This window comes from Salvelinus namaycush, chromosome 8, assembly GCF_016432855.1.
Source record: "Salvelinus namaycush isolate Seneca chromosome 8, SaNama_1.0, whole genome shotgun sequence".
NCBI classification, from domain to species: domain Eukaryota; kingdom Metazoa; phylum Chordata; class Actinopteri; order Salmoniformes; family Salmonidae; genus Salvelinus; species Salvelinus namaycush.
The window spans coordinates 22,930,466-22,953,553 of record NC_052314.1 but is presented as its reverse complement, the minus strand read 5'-3'; the positions used below and the strand labels follow the sequence as shown (position 1 = coordinate 22,953,553).

The 23,088-nt window shown below is 43.8% G+C and overlaps 2 protein-coding genes across 2 annotated transcripts in view; both read right to left on the bottom strand.

The window, feature by feature from the left end:
* Window positions 1-798: 798 nt before the first annotated feature.
* Window positions 799-17,248, bottom strand: qsox1 (quiescin Q6 sulfhydryl oxidase 1). The gene is made up of 12 exons (XM_038999486.1): window positions 16,677-17,248; window positions 15,662-15,762; window positions 15,181-15,229; window positions 14,951-15,053; window positions 13,968-14,058; window positions 12,771-12,916; window positions 11,675-11,809; window positions 11,427-11,556; window positions 8,121-8,243; window positions 7,152-7,290; window positions 5,585-5,761; window positions 799-2,708 (listed from the first exon to the last, which is right to left on the bottom strand). Exons 1-12 carry the CDS (start codon window positions 16,966-16,968, stop codon window positions 1,765-1,767), a joined length of 2,430 nt encoding a protein of 809 aa, XP_038855414.1. The 5' UTR covers window positions 16,969-17,248; the 3' UTR covers window positions 799-1,764.
* A 1,242-nt stretch (window positions 17,249-18,490) lies between these two features.
* LOC120052071 (centrosome-associated protein 350-like) overlaps window positions 18,491-23,088 on the bottom strand; it is a 36,856-nt gene continuing 32,258 nt past the window's right edge. Inside the window, exons 32-35 of the mRNA XM_038998931.1 lie at window positions 21,713-22,168; window positions 21,490-21,636; window positions 21,086-21,208; window positions 18,491-20,956 (exon numbers count right to left, since the gene is read on the bottom strand). Coding sequence (XP_038854859.1) covers window positions 20,792-20,956; window positions 21,086-21,208; window positions 21,490-21,636; window positions 21,713-22,168 — 891 coding nt within the window. The 3' untranslated portion in view covers window positions 18,491-20,791. The remainder of the gene's footprint in view (window positions 20,957-21,085; window positions 21,209-21,489; window positions 21,637-21,712; window positions 22,169-23,088) is intronic.

The window sequence follows — 23,088 nt, the reverse complement described above, 5'->3', positions numbered from 1 at the left end:
ATTAATCATGTTGTGTTTTTGTGGAGAATTGAGAGCTCCACCACCACACTGCTGGCTACTGTTACTGCTGCCACCATGCCCTGTTCTGCTCAGCCAATGTGAAAGCCAGGAGACAGGGAGGGCTTGGTGTAGAGGGGGCAGCGACATGGGATCGATTGAGTTCAATGTTCCAGGAAAACACAAAGCTCAAGATCAAGCGTTAGTGTCCTTCAAATGAGCTTGTAACCTGGACCACATCAAAACTGTCCTATCCCCCAAGGTACCCATCCGGCCTTCACATCCACCCCCCCACGGTTGAAAAAACACCCCCAACGGAGCTCACTTCCAAGTGTGAAGGAAGAGACCCTGAAAGCCGATTGCGTTTTAATAAAGTTTATTATCGGGTGGAAGCTAATCCTCACGGTAATCTCCTACAGTCCAAAGGAAAGCTGGATTACTCACTTGCTATAATCCCAATGAAATTGTTAGGATTTAGCTAGAGCAACAGAGCAGATGGCAACAGGCTTTTTCCTTTAACCTACAGCCACCCCCACAACCACCACTTCTTACCCTGCCACCTTACGAAAAACAAAACATCTGAATGTTATTCATCTGAACTGATGCAAAACATCAAGTGGTAAAATGTAGAGGGACAGAGAAAGCATCATCTGACATCTCAGGTACTTTGGATATTGATGATAAATGTACATGTGGTTTCCATTCATCTATAGAACAGCAGTTAGAATATACACTGTAACAGTGTCCCTTGCCCCAAAGAGAACTATCAAAGTCAACAAGTGACCAATCGTGACAACAATGCACAATTTGAGCAAAAATAATTTTATTGATTGAGATAAGCAAAGCAAAACACAGTATCTCAAGTTGATTGAGACCAGTAAGTTTTATGTAATGGGCACCAGCCAAAACCCCAATCCTCCTTATTTTGTAACCTGTTAACTAGTGCGGCTCCAAAACATTTCATTAATGTCTAAACTCTATTGTGCAAAGCTAATTGGGACATGTCATATGTCCTAGCCAATCAGACAATAGCATAGCATGCTCAGTCAACATAGACCACTGTGGAACGGAATGTGTGTGAACCATAGAATTAGAGCTAATTCTATAGTGTGAACACTGAGCACTACAATTCTGACCACAGACTATCTGTTATCATATGGCATCTTTGTTTATTTGGAAACATTCACTTGCTTAATGCTAAAATTAATATGGATAATCATCTTTCAGGCACTGTTAATCCAAAATGTCATTCGAGGCACATTTCTCATTGTAAAAATCACATTTTTGAATAGAAGATTGATTTCATTCTAAGAATATAAAATGGTTCTCTACAGTTGTTAGAGTACACAGCTTATTGAACTCTTTGGAAGAGCTGGAAGTAACAGTAAGAGAAAGAGCTTTGTCTTTTATATTGAATTACTATCCATAAAACTATATAGTGATTCCTTTTCACATGAATTAATTTATAATATGGCTTTATACATAGCCTAACAATTACAATAAATATCAACAACAACCCTTTTGTTGTATTCACAAAAAAATCACCACAATCATATTAATTTCCTCGAGTTTTAATTAATCATTCACAAGTGGTCAAAAAAGGCACAAATAAAATGCATAAATTATTATCCCGGAAGCATGCACCACAAAGCCATCCATTAATGCGGAACATTACGGATCCTTCACTTGGATGGTTTAAGAACTGACCACAGCTTCACTGTCACATGTATGGGTAAATCTACAGTAGCACAGCAAGGCAGAGTTGACTCAGGGCAGAGCCACCTTGGCCCGGCGCAGCCGCAGGCGGTTCTTGAAGAAGAGGTACATGGCCAGCAGACACATGGAGGACAGGATGTAGAGGAGCACACACAGGCTGATGTCCAGTCTTGAGAAGCCCACGCTCAGGAAGGACATCCAGCGCCTCTTGTTAGGGTGGGGGTACATCTCCAGAGCCCCTTCCTCCTCTGACCCAGTGTACTGGCCCGTCAGGATCCTTTTCTGCAGAGTTTTGCGCTGCCCCAACAAGTCCTCCGGCTCCACGGGCTGCACCCCCAGCCCCAGCCCTGGCCCCTTTTCCAGACCGGCTCCAGGCTGCGGCTCCTCCTGCCTCTGCAGGGTCCTGCGTTTGACGCGGGAGAACCCTGCGGCTGCAGCGCGGAGGGCCTTGGCTTTGTAGTGCTGGTTGACGAAGGAGTCCAGGTCCACAATCTCCTCCTGGGGTGGCCTGAGCTTCAGCCCCACAATGCTGGGCCTGCGCTGGGACTGCCGGGACACGTCTGCCTCGGGTTTTACCCAGGTGGGTGGTTCAGAGGTCTTACCCCCCTGCTGCTCTCCTCTTGCCCTCTGATCCACTTCCTCTTCTGCTGCTGGCTCTTCTTGAGCCTCTTCCTCATCTTCCTCCTCCTCTTCCTGGCCTGGAGGTGGTTCGGCCAAGGCAGCCCTGGCCCTCCTCTCTGCTCCTCTCTTGGTCTCCTGCTCATTCTCCTGCTGCCTGGCGACCAGGCTCTCCTTCTGCCTGCTGAGGAGCTGGGCCTCCTTCTCCAGGTAGTCAGAGAGGAGGTGTTCAGAGGAGAAGTGGGATCGGAGAAAGGTGAGCAGCTCTTCCTGGTTCCAGGTGTGTTCTCCACTCTTCTTAACCCCATGGCAGCTGGGACACAGCTCTGGGGATGGCCACTGGATCTTAGGGAAGTGGGGATCCTCACTCAGAGCACCTGGTCAGAAGGAATATGACAGTTAAGATGGGTGTGTGATTACTCATCTGAGATAATATTACAGATAACCCAGTCATGTTGAGAGGGCAAACTGTTTCGGTGAAAATTGAAATGTATTAGGTAAAACAGATTGGTTCCATATAAGGACATAATGATGACATACTGGATCGCCCACAATAAAACCAAACTTATACCAATACATATTTTTGTATGTAGAATCTATGTTGCTGCTTGAATACATTAGATCCATTTCACCCGCATGGCTCATAATAAGCAGTAAGTGCAGTGTGTGTGTGTGTGTGTGATGTCTAGGTGTGTGAGTATGTGACAGTGTGACAGGGTCTAACAATGATCAATGGGCTTCTGGGATGTCCCAGAGGCCAGATAATAGATGTGGTCCATGCGGACAGCTCCCCCTCCACCCAAACCTCTCCCAGACCCCCAATCCCTTACCTCCACACCCCTTTGAAGATGGCCCAATCGCTAAATTGAATATGAAAGCAGGCACCTCCAGAGGGGATCTCTCCTTTTAACGAATTACAATTGTTTTGCTTTACATGTTTTCTTTAGCCCCCCAAATGGAGGCATCTGCTAATAAATTGCTTGGCGACGCCCATGCGGGAGGAAAGTCAAAGCTGCAGCAGCTCTGTCAATTTACATCTACCGTCTCTCCCCCAGATTCATCTCAGTCATATGCATGTAATCTGCATACACCACTTTACATAAAAGATACATACATTTTACCCTGTCCTGCTGGGATTGGGCCCTTTTGTATACATTCTACCAGCGTGACAGCTTTCATATCCCGTCCCCTTGTGATGACATGCCTCTGATGTGTCTACTCATCACCTTGCCTTTCATTTTCAGAGGTGACTTTAGCAATAGTACCGAAACTGATACTGTAACAAAGGCTTGTCAGGAAATGTCATTCATAGGGCTGCATAAATACTCAGAGTATAAATAAATACTGTTTAAACTAGCTTCTTCACCACTAATTGTGAATGTGGAGATCTACACTACAGGACATGAAGGAGCAGTGGCAGTGTATATGGACTGGTAGATCAGCATAGTGATGCTCTGAAGCACACAGTACATTTCAAGCATTCAGCACATGCTCTTATCCAGAGTAACTAAGAGGACTTTGATTTTTCACCTAGTCGGCTCCGGGATTCGAACCAGCAATCTTTTGGTTTGTGGCCCAACGTTCTTAACCGCTAGGCTACCTGCAGCCCTATAGTACAGTATGAGCTGCTCCAGTCTCCAGCAGCACTACTGTGAGATCCTCCATACAGCATCTCCGAGCCCTGGCAGGCCCGTGGCTCTGCCATCTTTAGACATGAGTCTCTATCTCACCCTGTTGACAACAGGACAGGTCTGCTGTTGCGCCGGGCTTGGCTTGGGGACCTTTTGAGCCAGCTAAATTAATTGTGTTGCTGCTTTACAAATTGGGCCTACTTCATGCATGGCTGCCTCTGAAAGGACGGTGGGGGGAGCTGCTAAAGAGCCCCACTTTAGGGAGGAGGGGGAGGAGGAGAGGATGTTCCCCCCTGGGGAAGACTGGGATGCGAAGCAGAGGCGTGAGGGGTCAGTGAGGGGGGTGGGCCGACAGAAGAGGTACTGCTACGCATTGCTACCAACACTCCTGCACCCCCCCCCCCCCCACAGCTCAGCCCACCCCACCCCCTGAGGTACTTGCCCCCAAAATCCCACAACTTGAACAACCCTGGTGAGGGATTACAAAACAGAGGGAGGCGTGATGCCGGTGACATGGCGTGTGCCACCAGCTGTCACAAGCATCTTGGGAATTGAGGCAGGGCCTCTGGGCTCCGCCTGGGCTGGTGGTCCCCGTTCTGGGAGATTGTTGCCATATCAGTTGTCAAGCGGAGGATATGACTCTCTGGGGAGGGACAGACAGTCAGTCCTAATAGGGAGGAGTGTCTTGGGACCAGGGACAGGCCCAGAAGGGGACGCACCCTGTTATTCAGGACACGGGCTGTCCAGGAGATTGAGGATGGGGGAGCCACCCCCACCACCATAGAGAAAAGACAACAAAGTGACTAAACAAAGTGAGGTGGTAATGACAGGCTTGTGCCTAATAAACTCAAATGATGGCTCTAACAGAGGGAGGCCAACGCAGCAGCCATATAGCCCTCATTAAAATGACACAGACGTCAAAACGTTAAGTACCACAGATGGGCTTGACCATCTTCACAAAATATGAATGGATAAAACATTTGACATTAAAACATTGCCAAAGGATAGAAACAAATAAATGCCAAAATTGAATAAACAAGACTGTAGTCTTTGCTGTTTTGTAGTCTTTAGCACTACTGTTAAGCGCACAGATTGAGTATTTACTGCTGACCTGTAATGAGCTGTAGACAGGCTGGGGCAGGGAATCTCAGTCTCCTGGAAGATGGGCTAATCTCAGTGGAGGAAGAGACAGGGGAGAGAAGCGAGGGGGGACAGCTGGTGTCTGCCCAGAGGATCTCCGGGTGTATTATAGGGATTTAGGGGTGAGGAGTAGGGTCGGGACACTTGGGGCAGGAATCCACCAAAAAAGTAAGGTGTGGTTCTTATGAGACCTGTGTAAAGGAGTGAGAGGATGAAAGAGATCCTCTAGGGGGGAAAGTGGGAGAGGGAGAAGTAGTGGCCTGTGAGGGCCACATTTATCTCCTGTATGGACAATGGTGACCACTAAGGGAGACGTTTCTATTTTTCTTCTAGATATTTCATATTTTAATATGATATTATATGCATATTCTATACTGATATAATTAGCATATTATGACATATGTGTTAGAGGTTCAGTCTTATAGACAGCTGATCAATCATCCTCTATGGAAGTAACAGTAACATTTGTCATGTGTCCTTACCTGCCAGTCTGTTGTTGACGTGATTATGGCGGGACCAGAGCCACAGCATGGCGGTGGACAGCGTCCCCACATGGGACATGCTATCCTTGGCCATGTTCTCAAAGTGGGTGGCACATGCCCGACAGCCAAAAAAACTGTGGACGTAGGACCTCATTGCCTGTAGCACCTCCTGGGGGTCTGGGGAGAAGAACGCACAAGAGGATGAAATCATCAACAAGATTAACCATACTTGTTATGCACTTCAGCGTGATGTGTACTATTGAAAAGTAGTCTAATATTGTACATTATAAAATCGCAGCAAACATATATAGTATATATTGTTTTTTTTATATACATTTAGTATGGGCTATGGCCATATTGGTTTGGTACACTAAAAAAGGTGCAACGGTCCCTTACATTTGTTGCCAGTTGTTATTAAAGGTGTAGGCTTAAAGGTAAAAATAATTTTTACAATGGAGTGAGGGCTTTTCCAGTATTAAACCATGGGTGGTTAATAACAGGGAAATACGGCCATACAAACAGTCTCCTTTTCATTCTTACGGTGCTGTGATGTGTACGTACCATGAATAACAGTATTTAGTCAACGAGCTGTGAGAACAACCAAGTCTGCAGATGTCACTGTCAGTAACAGCACCGTACCAGTGCAGATATTGTTGATGCAGGTTATGTTGTGTTTCATGCCCTGCTAAATTAAAACCTTATTTTGCTCAAAGATGAGCCGTGGTGGAGGGGTGGCGCTCTAATCCAGAGGTCCATCCGCGGGGGGCCAGATGGACACCCCTGGTCCCCTGGTGGCCCATCTGCAGGTTATGTGAACCCTCCTCCCCAACCCATAAGCCCTGGGATTAACCCCTCCAGGAGAGGAGTGCTGGTCAGCTGCCTCTTTTTCTAACCACTAATCTAAAGAAATCCCTTTTTACCCATCCACAATTAGGGACTGTTTCAGCTGGTGGTGTGTCAAGAAAACAAAACGAATAACAAAACCAAAAAAAGAACAGTGCTTTGTATAGGCTACTAATGGAATTTAACACGGAACGTACTTGTGTGAGTCTAAATGTTGTGCTTGTGCAAGTGTGTGCGGTCACATCAGGTGAATGCAAAACATTCCATTAAACATTCCAGGCAAATTTGTTTACAAAGCACTTGTCCCCAGTTGCCCCCCCTGCTGCCATCCCCTAGCTGCCCCATATCCCTGCATTGAAAGCAGCAGCCCCTGTGTTAATGCTGCACACGCTTCTGACTGGCTCAATGCACTACGAGGATTTGTCCCCAGAGAGCCATAGGAGTTCTAACAGACTGGAAACACTTGTGTCATGGTTCATCGCCTGGGCACACTCACTCCTCCAAGACTGGATGGCTGCTGACTTCTGGCTAATTTCCTACCAGACGATGGGCTCTACAGGCCACAGCAACGGGCTAACAAGGCAGGAGGGTTTGTTTTAGAATCTAGCAACACTTTCTCACTTATTACCATTGTCCCAGGAACATTCATACTGAATTAACAGTTTAGTGATAGTGTTATGATAAAGACATAAACAGCCGTTGCTTAGTGATTTAAAAAAAAAACCTTTGCCAGCAGCTTCCTCGGCCTGTACAGTGAGGACATGGAAAAGGGTCCACATGCCACAGGGATACCTTCTGAAGTGGGGCATGGAGCCCTGGCAGCCCACCCACCTCACCCCCTCAGGCAGAGCAGCATCGGGGACCTGATCACACACAAACACATACATGTATTGACACTTAAACACGGCTCAAGATATGGCCACATTGATCACTCTTCTCACAGAGCAGGTTACATGGAAAACAGATTTATCTGAGGATTCTTAGAGGTTGGTTACATTCATGTAAACAACAAGATAAGCATGTACATGGAGGAGAATTCATCTGCAATCTACTTTACTGCAACATTTCATGTTAAGTGGTAGAGCATTCTGTGCCATACTATTCTCATTCCATATCATGTCAATTCCAGGTAATGGATCGCCTCAATGGAGAGACTGTATTCAGGTCAGAAGGAGGAAACACTGGTTAAACGTGGTTTGATCCAACAGCATATTTCTCCTGACATATAGTCGTTCCCTCCCTGCCACTGGCCAGGATTGCTGAGTCTATGATTGACAGAATTACTCTGAAGTCAATAGTAAAGATTCCGTGTGTATATACTGTTAGACATCAGTCCATTTCCTTAGAGGAGCTGGTTCATACCTCCTCATTGATTCATTGATTTGGCTGCTAAAAGCTAATGATGCCACTAAGTGACTGGTCCAATTTGTGAACCTATAGGCATGCAAGCTTTCATCCAAAGACAACTTCACATACATTTTCCAGTTATACACATGCCTGCACAAGACTGTGAGCAAAGATTCATATCGAGACATATCTGAATATACAGCATTACATAAACTTACTTCCCTGTGTGTAGTATGCCTGTAATATTTCGGTCATTATTATAAAAACTCTGGCTCATCGACAATATGGTGGGTGGTTCTGCCTCAGGCTTGTCTGATTGGCTGGTGGCTTTGGGTTGACCCCTCACCTCTGCTATGTTGTCCAGGGCGTCCCTCAGAGAGCTGTAAGAGAGCTCTGTGTCGTTCTGACCCTTCAGCCACGTGTCCACTGACTTCAGCAGGTTCCTCACCACAGGTCGACCAGGGAAGTACTGCCCAAGACAACGTTACAGTTAAATATCATCATTAACTCTCCTCACATTTAATACAATAGACTATTCAACAGCATATTGACTGTGTGGTAATAGGTTATAATCACTAGGAGTTCCAAATCCATCTGTTATGCCATCTGTCGGAGGGTCGAAGTTTAACCTAAAACTGCTTTTGCAGTTCTTAACGTGTAATAAAGTCACTGTTTTTCAGGATTGTCTCTCGTACTGTTTGTTTCCATTCTCTAACCTCTGTAGTTGTCAAGACAACATGGCGTGTGTAGAAATGACACTGCAACCAACAGTGGGCCACTATGGAAGACAGGGAGGAAATCCCAGTGCCTTGTGTTTCAGACGGTGGTGACAGAAGAGTGTCAGCTGAATGGAGGTGTAAAGTCACTTCCTATCCTTAAAGAACTCCTAAAACGGCCACCCTGGAGGACACACTATTATACTATGAAGACTAGATCCTACAGGTCGGCCTGGATTTCACCCTAACGGCTGAGAGACGACCAAATAAACAGCAGGTGGTCATGGCAACCTCATCCCATTCAAAACAGAGGTAAGATGTCTCAGTCACGAAGGACCATTAGCATTTTCTGGCATTGAGTCATGAAAAAGTGACTACTTATGAGGAGACAGTATATAACAATGAAACCACATGCACACACACGCCCACAGTCGCATAAAGCACACGAGGAAAGAAACAGTCAGTGTAGTAACATCTAGCAGTGTGAATATGGTGGACCTGAAAGTGGGCCAGTGCTGACCTTTTGCTTCCTTGGGCGGCACAGGGGCACAAACCCATCAGTGAGACACAGAGGCAGGGGCACGGCTCAGCCCGGCCGGGGCGCCAGCTTCCCAGAAGTGCACCTTTTTTTATTTGTGCTTCAGAGTCTTTTCAATTTGCCCTGGCCATCTGTTCAGCAGCGTTTGGGTGCCTGGCGCAGGATTCTATTCATCACTCTAACTGGATCTCCATTACACCAGGCCCACTTAAAAAGGCTCCTGGAGATGTACTTAACCCCTGCGCCCCACACAGGCTTTGATTTGCTCCCCTTAATCTTAGACATTCAGCCAAAAATATGGTGTTTGGGTATTCACAGACACAGATACCCAATCACGTACTACAGGTGGGGTTTTAACAAGATTCAAAAGGAGGTCCCCCGGCTGCTGCTGCTACTGAGGAGGAGGACAATTGGTTTAGCGACCATCCGGCCCAGACGCCCAGGTCTGGTCTACTGGGCATTAACCAGGGTGAAAAGCTCATTAACACACATTTGAATCTAAGAGGGAGGAAATTGGGGATGGAGATACTAATGCGCTTTGCTCACCAGAGCCAAACGTTTAGCATGTTCTGCTTTCCACCTGTGTGTCTATTTTCCGAATCATAAGCAAAGGCCAACATATTCGGCTTGGAAATCAGTAGTACATTGTCTGAAGTATTGGCAGAGGTCACTGATGGGCAGACGTTTCATGAACATATCAAGTGAGATGAACCAATGCTACAGTATACAGTATCACCATTATGAAGGATCTCTCTAAGTGACCCCTTCTCTGGTAGTGTACCTCCAACCACTATCAGAGCCCCCACCTTACACACCCCCTCCCCCGTCTCTCGGAGGACCATGACAATTCACTTCACCACAGCAATATGTCATCTTAAATCCGATTAGTATCAGCACTTGAGAAACCGCAGTCTCCTCTGAGAGACGTTTAAAAGAGAATGCATCTGTCGGCCTGGCCCGGGGAAGCCCTTTTAATCCTGCCCCATTCGACCTCTGGGACCAATATACATGCCACTGAGTAAAATCTGCCTAACTGCTCCCACTGTGGCATCAGCCGAGTGGACCTATCTGTCATACCCACAGCCCAGCCAAAGCCTGACAAACAAAGACCTTTGTTCTACTGTGGAGTTGGTGGGCTACGTATACAGTATCACTGATGTCAAGCAGCTGCCACAGCCACATTCCACCACCATGCACCTCCGCTAACTGCTAACCTTAGCATGGGCACACTGAGGCACGCGCCACGGGAGAGCGATGGAGGACAGCTGGATTTGGGATGGAGGACAGCAAGATTTGGGCTCAAGTTCCCCTAATTCCCTGGCCCTCCCTCCATCGCTGCTGGAGGCTTCTTTCAAGAAAGCAGGATAGAAACGGTAATCCTAGAACCTCTTTGTAATGCTCTCATGCGTCCCAGATCCGCTTTTTTTAATCCTCATATACATATAAGGATTCATAAATCCGGATTCTGGTTGATAAGACAGTAAATCTAGTAATATTATGGCGCAGGAAAATATAACTTGTTTACATCCTGTCTGGGACGGAGATGCACTGTGATGTGGGTGCAGCACTGCACAGCACACCACAGATTCTATTGACAACGGAGTGTGTCAAGGTGTGTCATCGGTGTGACACCAGCTGTAGGTTCTGTACACCGTAACTCATTCTCAGGATGATCCAATTACAGTCACTCTGGAAGTTAAGGATCTTAGTTTGTTATGACATACCATCATCCTGGGCAAAAGGATCCCTGGCACACTTCTGGGTAGGCTAAGTGCTGGGAAGGGAGGAGAGGAGAAGAGGGGACCCAGTCCAAAGAAATCCTAATCATGGTATGTCTGCGTACAAAAAAATCAGTAGGGGGTATTGGCACGCTCTATTCACCAGGGAAGCAAATTAAGTATTTAAATTATACCCAAGACAGCCTTTTGTGTCCTGTCAAGTCAATGGCCTCCAATTTTGGGATTGACATTGAGGGTGTCATTCCTACTGTGATACTGTGCAAAAAAATAATTGTGAATGTCTTCTTCTGTAATAAATATGTAACATTGTAGTTATTACATAGTTGTACCATTATGAATATTGTATACATCTAAGTACTAAGAGAGCAATTGTTAATTATTATGATGCATTATAGGGACCATATTTTCAGCTATATTTTTCAAAGCGAAGTTACATTTTAGAACAAACTGTACAGCTAATTCATGCAGAAATGTGCGTTTCCCAACTGATATCCGACAACTCCAAAGCACTGTCTCACTCTCCCTCTAGTGGCGTGTCACCCTCACTACAAAGCCCTTTCCTCAGGGTGTTCGATATGAACAGAAGATGAATGTATGTGAGGTTAGTGTTCATTATGGGTAGGGTTTGTCTCAGGGGGTGAGTAGACCTGCCCAATCACCTTGGCCAGTACTGAGATGTAACGCTGTAGAGCGCTCAGAGCCTCTCCTTTGATGACAGGGTGAGCTGCCAGCTCCAAGCGCAGAGAGTAATGCAGAGTAGACTCCAGGTCTGCCATATACACACGAGACCTGACACACAGAATTTAACATTTTTGTCATGGAATCACTGGGGTTACATTGGTAAGGCTTATACCCCCCCCCCCAAATAGTAACTTTTTTACTGCTTTGTCGAGTTAAAGTGGTTTACCTATTGAACGGTCTCCATTGGTCCTCTGTTGTGTTTTTCAAGAGGTCAGAGGTCACTGGTGGTGAATTTCCGGCCCGCAGTACCCCAGGAAGCCTCTGCAGGGCGTAGGTGTAGAAGGTCCGGGCCTCATTTTGTCTGGAAGACAGCCAAGCAGACAGTTTCACAGGTAGGACTGATGCATTTCCATTGAACTGGCATCCAGCAACAGGATGATTTTAACCATGGAAACAGGTGAAAAATCCTTCCCACTAGAACACAAACCTCACAGTATATTCTAGCTACAGTGGAAGAAAAAGCTTTTTTAGCTTCTCTGTCTAGGAATAGGATACAAGTGGTTGCCTCTGCCAGGGCCTGCCCCCCCCCCGAGCACATGAGAGCAGGAGGAGGATGCTGCTCCAGGCCTGAGCTCGTCCAGCCCACCCCAGAGCACAGAGTGGGTTCCCCAGTGCACAGAGGCACGCATCGAAGAGAGGAGGGGCTGCGTTCACCTGGGAGAAGCACACTCATGACGGATGTGCGACTGCATTCCCCCCCCCCTCCTGGATCAATCGCGCATTCAGCTGTGATGGGCGACCATCTGTCGCAGCGCGAGGCGAGGCTGGGGTGGCTTGGTAGGTGAACCGCAGGAAAGGAACGCCATTGTTTTCATGCAAGAAATTAAAAACCCCTCTGTATGCTCGGGAAGAGGAGGGGGGAATAAATAAATTAGCAATAAATAATTTCCTTTTTGCATTTGTCAACTAAAAAGACTCCTCTTGCGTGCCAAGTTATTGAAATAAGCAAAACAAAGCGAAAGAAAACACAGATTAATTCACGGGGTGAGCAATCATCATACAAAGTACTATGATATTGAATAATGACTTATTTTAATTTCATGATGCCATTAAGAGGCCAGATGTTAAAAGGCATCCTATCATCGCTGTGGATAACAACTGAGATAAAGCCTTTCACAACAAGATTGTTGCGTATTGAACCGTGAAAACTGAAGAAGAAGAAAAACACTTGACGACTTGGTACATTAGGACCCAGACTGAAGATGGCTAAAGTGATCTGCAGTTCTGTCATATATTGTGATGGTATTCAAACAGCCACTCACACATGGAGCCTGGTGAAGTTCCGACTAGGATAGTACAGGTAACAGGATGGGAAGTCAGTCACACCCAGTTTAGCCACCAGGGCTTCCTCAGTCCTCAGGACCCTCCGCACGGCTATGTTCTCATACTGCAGTAGGTCCAGAGTCACCTGTTGAGGAAGAACAAACCAACACAGTAATGATCCACTGTCTGTATGTTGTTTTCAACTGGTTGTACTAAACATGCAAGTACACTGTTGACATAGTGACACACTCTTGTTGATACAGTCCCACAGTCAACATATTGTCTGCATGGTACTATGAGCACTTAAGCACTTTATGAGCACTTTATGTGTGTTATGAGTCATAACACACATAAAACCTAGCGGTCAAACAGGGAAATGGTTCCAATTGTTTTTCCACTATTCATTTATCCCATTGGGGATTTTAGAAGCACTTAAAATAAGGGATGTGCTTCGTGTATGCTTACCCTGGAGTGACGTTTTGATAACCATGTAAATCTCTCTAGGATAAGGTGACTTTTATCAATATATTTGCCTGTATTTACCCCACAAAAGTGAAATGCTAATTAGCTGCTAATGTGGCTATTATAAGGAACAAGAAATGCCATGATGATGGACGGGACTGCCGAATCGAGGCAAAGGTAAAAATCTCTGGATTAACTATTTCATGTTACAATGATAACATGGTCAATAAAAAAATAATATAACAAACATACTGTTGACACGTATGCTATGGTGTAATGGAATGTTTTGCCTTGTGTAGTAGGTTTTGTGGGATTTGACCATTACGTAGGTGTCATAACCAGCCATAAAATAAGGTAACATATGTCACAACAGGTCTAAATATATGTCATGACAGTGTTATGATCATATTATAACAAGTTATGTCAGCTGTTATGACATTATGACATGATTATGACCATGACACTGGCTGTCAAGTAAAGTGTTACCAAACACAGCCCTTATTTTAAGTGTTTCTAAAATCCCCAATGGGAAAAATGAATGGTGGAAAAATGATTGAACCATTTCCCTGTTTGACCGCTAGGCTTTATGGGTATTATGACTCCTCCACTGTGTAGCTTTATACATAGTAAACATGTCCATTAAAAACACTTTCTATTTGATCACGCCCAGGATTTTTTCTCCTCCATTTCCCTCTGAGGAGCATGTAGCTTGACTGATGATAATAAATTCTTACCTCTCTGCCCACATATGAGTTAGAGGTCTCAAAGATCAAGGCCAGGTGTTCCACACTGTTAGTCTCAAAGAAGTTGTCAATCTCTGCTTTGCTGTGGAGAGAAGAGAATAATACATTCTACAGAGTGACTACATTTCCATAAAAGCTGACGTTTGAAACATCAAGTACATTTCTATTAAGACTATAAAGTGAAGAGCAGCACAATCTGGGCATTGACACAACACAAATGACAGATGGGATAGGGCCTTAAAGGGATAGTTCTCCCAAATTACAAAATAACATGTTGGTTTCCTTACCCTGTAAGCAGTCTATGGACAAGGTATCTATGCTTTGGTTTTGTTTACCTGGCCATTGTTTCAAACGCTAACCTTTTAGGATTTATGGCACAGATCTGCTCCAAACCATTACTTGAACTCACATTTCACAATAAGTACTTGACTTGGGCAGGAGCTCCTGGGAGCAGAGTACCAGCACCTCAAATGTTCTACTGCTGGAGCTCCTGTTCCTCTTATAGAATATTAGCTAAGAAGTATTGTGGAGCTCCAGCACCTGAATATAAACAGTACCGGCACCCAAAATGAGTACCGGCACCTAAGTCAAGCAATGACTACTGGCTACACACAAAGTGATAAACAAACGCCCACACCACACAGCACAAAGGGGGCAATATTGCTGGAAATGCATTGGCAGTTATTGTGTTAGATTTGGCTTTTCAAGCCAATAGTGTCTAACCAGGGGTGTCATATAATGCCAATGTTGCGTGGATTAGGTAGTAGCTGGGAGTTTACTGTGTCTGATACTTGTGAGATATATTTATCACAGCGTGCAGTGGAACATGTGCATCTACTTTTAGAATTGTTTGGCGAGCTACTCATAGGTGGTCTGCTAGCTACTTGGATCTCGCGATTGAGCTGCTGGAGACCAGTACTGTCTGTATGTGTGAGCTCCGGGGTGTTTGACATGATCAGAAGAGGCTGCCTCACCTAGCGGTCTCCAGAGGGGGGCAGGCAGGGGGCCAAGGCTCCTCATGGGTCTCCATCTTCTCGATGATCTTATGGCGTAAGCCCCTCACATCACGAGGACCCTCTGGGAGGATTCAGGTACACAGGATTAATAAGAGGATATGGATCACATGTTGTTTGTTTTAACTTCTCATACTAACCATTCATATCATCACCATCTACCCTAGGAATTATCGGAACATTTGCATTACCTCTGAAACCTTGTCCCTTGGAGTCAGGTTTGGAGTAAGCATGGAAGAACTGTCAGAGGGAGAGAAAGAGAGGATCAGGTGACAGGTGGCCGCATGTTGACCACTGGGAGGAACTGGGGACACCCCTTCCCCCACAACCCCTTCATACTTTAAATCAACTGCAGATGTTCCAGCTCTCTCATTCATTCAGAAAAATGATCTCTTTCATTTGACTTCCACCAGATGACAGAAAGGGAGAAAAATAACAGATTTATTGCTGACTAATCTAAAGTGTGTGCATTGCTGACTGAAATGTAACACGACTGAAATGTAACACTGTTAGAGGTTACGAGTTTATATATGGAAAAGTTTCAGAGTAAAAATAGCTGATAATGACTCATGATCATTGTGAGATACGGGTCATTTTTAAACATTGGATACATGTTCCGGTGAGGTAAGACTGAAAATCCACAAGGCTTGTGGAATATTACAGTTGAAGTACCTTCAGTGTTGGGTACCCCTTGACACCAAAACGGGAACAAATCGGCCCATTATCTTCATTAGCACAGTCTATGGCAGCTAAATCCACAGCAGGTTTCCACTCTGGGGAGAGAGATAATTAGTGTCAAAGTCAATGCACCAAAAGTGCATTACTCTACAAAGTAAGGGTTATATGCAGGAATTCAGAAGTCAAAACAGCTTTTGATCTTAGTAGCAAATATTCCTCTTATTATTACCGCTCCTAAGCATTTACAAGTATTCTGTATGGTCAGCTTGAAAGCAGGCCAGAGGCTGGTGGGTCATGCTCTCTCTAGATCTGAGGCCTTAAAACCTTTCTGTGTTCGGGCCTGCTGCCAATAGGAAACTATGTCAATTTCAAACTAATTGTATGGAATTCTTTTCCTGTTATAGTTAACTGGATCCTGCTTATAGACTGAGGCCTGAATTGTCAGATAGTATTCTCATTTGAGATTGCAAAGGATGGTGTTTGAACAAGAGTAGCAATGAGACATGGACAGAATGTGAACTCCTAAATCACATCATATGCTCCAATAATCACATGTAGAGGTTGCTTTCTGGAAGGGGGAAGGGGGGGCTGAGAAACTGTCTGTCCTGTACTGTGGGAAACAAGATGTGTTCTCAATTCACCAGTCAGAATCACACAGCTTTTTTACATGTTAAAGTAGAATACAATAATAAATTAAAACAATTAATTATTATTATTTTATTTTAAAAGTCTTAAATTAATTTTAAGTCTACATAATCAATTATTAGATTTTTGAACTGGTTACTACACACTGCCTTAATTTGCACTGAAGTTCGATGGGCATACAAGAAAACATGCATAGGCCTACTCTGCAAAATGAAGACAAATTTAGGGATCCACATGTCAAGAACATATGTATTGTTCTAACCCATGCACTTATTCATACTACGACCAGTCAATTATGATTGGTTTACTAACAACCCGTTCAATTTACATTGAAAATGTTTATTACGTTAAAATGCATACCAACCTTTAATATCTCTTGCGAGACGTTTCCATTCGGGAGAAAATGCAATACAATGCCCGCACCAAGAGGCGTAAAACTCAACCACCAGTGCGGCGGTGGAATTGACCAAAACGCTGTCCACATTATCCGGGGTTAAGATTACTATCTGATCAGAAGCGGTGTACAAGCCAGCTTCGGTGGTAAAAGGAAAAGTTAAACACACAAATATGACAATCGTAGATATGAATGACTCTCTGAAATGTGTATATATTTCCCCTGTAAACCGAGACGTGGCACGGCAGCAGCGCCGCGCCATCTTCGAGTGTTTTCTTTCTGACAGCCAGCAACTCAGAAAGGCAACCACTGTATAAGAAAGTGATAAACTTTTTCACTTTTGTCACTCGTCCAACTCCCTCCCCCAACCGAAGCAGGGCTAAATCATAGTCATTTGGCTAAATTCATAAAGTAAGACAGAGTAATTCCATTGACTATAGTTGTACTTGAACCTCGATTATGGAACGCAATTTAGTTTAATCAGCATCCTGATTTTGGAGGATGCAAACAAGCAACTTTTGCCAACAGACAGTAGATATACATTGTAACGTCCCCAACTATCCATTGGCCTATATTTGATACAATGTATTCATTTGTAACCTCCCACATCGTGTTCAGATAGCTGATACAGCCTGACTTGCTAGTTCTGTTTTCTATCAAGAATCACCCTCTTGTTAAATATTTACTTTGTGGCTATTCCATACTGTCTGGCCAATCAACCATTACCAGCTGCATCTGTCTTTATCACTTGACTTGACATATCAGGCAGTGTTTTTTCCAATCCAGGATTTGAACATCCAATTTGTAACCCCAGTTCACAGAAATGTTCCATTCGCACAAAAAGCTTATTTCTCTCAAATGTTGTGCACAAATTTGTTTACATCCCTGTTAGTGAGCATTTCTCCTTTGCCAATATCCACCGGACAGGTTTGGCATATCAAGAAGCTGATTAAACAGCATGATCATTACACAGGTGCACCTTGTGCTGGGGACAATAAAAGGCCACTTAAATTTGCCGTTTTGTCACAACACAATGCCACAGATGTCTCAAGTTTTGAGGGAGCGTGCAATTGGCATGCTGACTGCAGGAATGTCCACCATAGCAGTTGCCAGAGAATGTAATGTTCATTTCTCTACCATAAGCCACCTCCAACGGCATTTTAGATAATTTTGTAGTACGTCCAACCGGCCGAACAACGGCAGACCACGTGTAACCACACCAGCCCAGGACTTCCACATCCGGCTTCTTCGCCTGGGAGGAGGGGGTGCTGGAGAGTATTTCTGTCCGTAACAAAGCCCATCTGTGGGTAAAAACTCATTCTAATTGGCTGGGCCTGGCTCCCCCGTGGGTGGGTCTAAGCCCTCCCAGGCCCACACCCTGCCCAATCATGTTAAATCTATATTTTAGATTTAACATTCATTTATTTCAATTGACTGATCTCCTTATATACACGGTTTATAAAAGTAAATTGTATGGGTTACATTTTCAATGTATGAGCTTTACTGTATTTTAATGCTTGTCATATTCTACTTCCACAAGCTAATGACAATCAAAGGCTGAGGTGATGAGTCAGCGTTGTGATAACGTGTGGGGTATAACTTAGGGTGTAACAGGACACAGTCAGGATGTCCTGCAGCTTTGTTTATAATAATACACTTATGCAAATCACTCAAATTGGGAAAAATAATAAGGCAAAAAAAATGAAAATGAAAACCACATTTGGCCAAACATACTTGAGGCACTGTGCTAGGCATGCTTTTTGCAGGTTATAGCACACATTTAATATTTGGAAATAAAGCTTTATTTACAATTTCAAAGTTCAATTTAGTTAAAATATATGTATACTATATACATGTGAACAATGTTTATTTTACAAAATCTTCCAGGTTCAATAGTGAGTCAGATCCAATAGGGAAATGTTCTAGTATATTTACACCCCATAAAACAATTTACAAGTCTAGTGTACCTGCGTCTCTGACAGTAGTACATTCTAAATATGCATACACTTTAAAAGATGCAAAAAGATCTTCATTATCAAACCATTTTTGCCTAATATACATTTTTGCTTTGGAGTTAAAATATTCATCTTCACAGCAAGGGCCAACACAAACCTACTACAGACAGCGGTTTGAAAACTGTCTGGAGGCGTATTGGTTACATTGCAATTCAATGTTTTTCCACAAGACTACAAAGCTGGCTTGTATGATCCAAACATAAAACAATGTACCCAACCAACAAATACTGCATAGTTATAAATGGGACATTACATCCACCAGCTACAATCAATTCATATTTCTCCGCAGCTACAATCAATTCAGATTTTTCTCACCATTCTACGGGGAGGTGTTGCAATACAGTCTTGTGGAAATTAATTTACTAGGTATTAAATCACATCACTATTTTCTCATTCCACACAAAATGAGGCATATCATGGAGAAATGGGTATCAAAGGGAAATGTACAGTCCAATGTCTCACAATAGACAGTTAACAGTATCTACTCCTTCTGGTAAAATAACAGCGGTGGTAAAATGCAAATTCACAATAGACAGTTAACAGTATCCACTCCTTCTGGTAAAACAACAGTGGTTGTAAAATGCAAATTGGCATGGAAACTACTTTCATTCCCACCATTAAGGTCACTTGTCTAACCAAAATTACAATTGACAAGCATCACTGTGCATGGTAAATTAATTTGTACATCACAGTATTCTTGGACCAAAGTATCTACTGATGAGGACAGAATAAGCCCTTGAACATTGTTGTTGAATGCTAGGACCCACACAAATTAATCAATGACTCACACTTGCTACCATGCTGCTAAAGCCATTGTGTACGTGACGAATGGAGAGAACACTAGGTTCCATTGCAGTAAATCAAGAGTGCATCATCAGTGACACCCAAAGGCATAATATATTTACCTACCATAAATGGCATTTGAGTCATGCTACCTTAGAACCATTAGAAATGCAATACTGACAGTCTGTGAGCAAAAGGCAAAATGGGGGATTTCAAAAGGTGTTCTCTGGTTAGAACTATACTTAGGTAGACACTGAACAAGGCAGAGACTGAAGTTTAACCCAGTTGGAAAAATACTTTTACTTTAGGTATTTATGAAAAGGTATGTACTGTATATTTAAATATCATTCAAAGAAAGGAGGTACATAAGAGTAGAGACGTCAACTAAGGCCTGTAAATTGTGTTGTTGCTTTGAGTGCGGCAATTCATAATCATACAGAACAAAAAAAAGAGGCACTTTAACTGAATCAGGTAAAAGGCTAATTTTAAGGCTTGAATCCAGCGTGACAGGCTGGCTTCCAATCTAACCAGGTAGAACCTCTAGGCATCTGTTTTCATTGCCAATACACTAGTTACTAGGCAAAAACATGGAAGAAAAAGGACAGTGTTTAAACCCATCAATTACTAATATTTGGATTCTTAAATATTAAATACAAAAAGGTAGATTTTAATTTATTTTTCACTCACTTCCTATACAATGTATTGCCATTTCTACATTCACATATCTTTTTGTGCTTTGTTATTTCACCATTCTTTTACAAAATGCTAAAATAATCTTTGTTTCGAAACCTGTTAACAGCAAGTTTGTTTCAACAACAAAACCATAATCAAATAATTTCCATACAATAAATAGCACAATACAAAAGGCAAAATATTTCATTTTCATACAATCTGATAACCCCAATGACTTCCACACTTGATATATAATCTTCTCATCATCACCTGTTATTAGATGACCCAGACTGCTCCTCAATACTGTCTTGCGTTCATGAGCCATGGAACAGTCAATTTAGCAGCATTGATGAATTTAATGGGAAACAAGATCCACTCCATCTTTGACTGGACATGAACAGGGGAGCCAACATGGGAGGCTTTACATGTTGGTTGAAGGCTGGATCAAAGATGTTTGGTGTAAGACATGTGGTAGATCCACAATTAGCTAGTCCAAAGCTGTGTTGCAGAGGGGTACCAGTTTGACTGAACTGAAGGCATCTGGAGATCATTGGCACGTTGGCTGTGGGAGGGACTGACTGGTGGAAGATGGGTTTACAATGGAGGCTTAAAAGCTCAGGAAAGGGCTCTTTTCGATCTCTTCTCCTGAATTTGTGTGAGAACTTCTGCTGTGTCTTTAATCAACGCATCAAAGATACCGTCAGCCAACTGCATCTTGACATAGAGCTCATCCTCATCATAGTTCACCCACTGAGACTCTTCCTCATGAAGCTCCTGGACCTGAAAATGCACACAAGACATCTCACTACCAGAAAATACACTTTACATTAGTTGGGTAATTGATAAAATAAAGGACTTCTTGAATTCAGAACGAGTCACTCCTAAAGCTTCACTGTTTAATGCTCTTACCAGAATATGATCTACTCGATCCCGTTTTTTCCTTCCGAATTTCAGCATCTTCTGCCAATCTGTTTTCTGGTTGAGGTCTTTCTTCAGGCTATACAGTTTCAACACCTCTGTGGTGATGAACGCCTGGAAGACGAGATTTTACTTTAGATGGCACCATAAGCATGGAATATGTAACAAGAGTTAAGTACGTGGCGTAAGCTCACTCCACAGCTAGCTTGAAATGTTGCCAATGGAACCATCGATATAGAGCTTTCTCTATAGCTCAATTGCTTGGTACGGTGTCAAGAAGGGCGGTCACGTGTGTTTGCGAGCAGAACCCCACTAGTTTGAGCCTGGTATGGAACAGGGACAGTGGAGGAAGCTATACTGTTAGCAGCACACTGACGTCGGTTTCACATACACACCTGAACTCTGGTGATGTCGCCAGGGCTCTTTACTCTATGGAAGTAGGAGGAGTTCATGTGTCGAGGCTTGACCCACTGAGGCTGATGGGCGTTAGGATCCTCTGCAAAGATCTCCTGGATGATCTCCCATGTTAAGTCATATACAGCCTGCAGATAGTAAGCAAATGTCAGTGGATACATTTCAATATATGACATGGATCATCTTTTTTCAATGTGTCCTTACCTGTCTGTAGCTGCGAACACATTGACTTTCTTGATCCTTGCCATCGCATCCCAGGAACTCCTCTGAAGGCTTAGGGACTGGGAGCCCAGTGAGAGTCTGTGTGCCCTGGCCCAGTTTACATTGGTTCCAGATCTCCTGGGTGGCAGCGTCAACCAGCTTCTCCACCTTCGGGGCGGAGTGGGGCACCACCATGGCAGGCTGCTCAGGGAGCTTGGGCTGCCGGGGCAGCTCTGGTCTGGGTGGGGTCTTCACCTGGTCAGCCAGGCTTACTGACAGCCCCTCCTCCTCCTGCTGTTGTTTCCATTTTTGCTGCTCTCTACGGGAGCTGAGGCCATAATCCTCATCGAACCAGTCCTGCTCGTCCCCCAGTTCATCCAGCAGCTCCCGGTTCAACTCCAGCTCTGCCAGACGCTTGGTCAACTCTTCCTGACCACTAGCCCCCAACACTGGACTCTCCTATGGATACAGAGTAAGGACAAGAGTCACTAAGTGAACACCCTAAGAAAATCTAAGAAAGTTTTTATTTCTACTGGCATAAATATTTACATAACAAAAGAAAACAGAGCACCAAATTCAATTGGATATACACAGTGTACAAAACATTAAGAACACCTTCCTAATATTGAGTTGCACAACCTTTTGCTCTCAGAACAGCCTCAATTCGTCAGGGCATGGACTCTACAATGTGTCGAAAGTGTTCCACATGGATGCTGGCCCATGTCGACTCCAATGCTTCCCACAGTTGTGTCAAGTTGGCTGGATGTCCTTTGGGTGGTGGACTATTCTTGATACACACGGGAAAATGTTGAGCGCGGAAAACCCAGTAGCGTTGCAGTTCTTGATACAAACCAGTGCACCTGGCACCTACTACCATACCCCCTTCAAAGGCACTTAAATATTTTGTCTTGCCCATACACCCTGTGAATGGCACACATACACAATCCATGTTTCAATTGTCTAAAGGCTTAAAAATACTTCTTTAACCCATATCCTCCCCTTCATCTACATTTAACATCAATAAGGGATTATAGCCTTCACCGGGATTCACCTGGTCAGTCTGTCATGGAAAGTGCAGGTTTTCATAATGTTTTATACACTCAGCGTAGATAAGCATGTTGGTCAAAGTTGTTGTTTGACCTTTGGACTCAAACAAATCCACAAAGAGGTCAAATCAACTCTGGATGGTTATCAACAGTGCTGCTAAGCTCAATTATTGCTCCATTCCCCTACAGCAATGTCATCAGTTCTGTTTAATCATTTACTGAGACAAATCAGCTCTTTGAAGTACTTTAGCTGAAAATATCATAATTTATAAATTAAATGCATTACACATGATGTGATTGCAGGTTATCACATTATCTGAAGAAAATATTGTA

What these genes read in the sequence shown, in the direction of transcription:
- qsox1 (XM_038999486.1), bottom strand. Translation starts at nt 16,968, where the DNA reads ATGGCGCGGCGCTGCTGCCGTGCCACGTCTCGGTTTACAGGGGAAATA. An exon ending in CCCCCTCTGGAGACCGCTAG is followed by an intron (nt 14,059 to 14,950) that starts GTGAGGCAGCCT and finishes TTCTCTCCACAG; the next exon opens with CAAAGCAGAGATTGACAACT. An exon ending in CAATGGAGACCGTTCAATAG is followed by an intron (nt 11,557 to 11,674) that starts GTAAACCACTTT and finishes TCTGTGTGTCAG; the next exon opens with GTCTCGTGTGTATATGGCAG.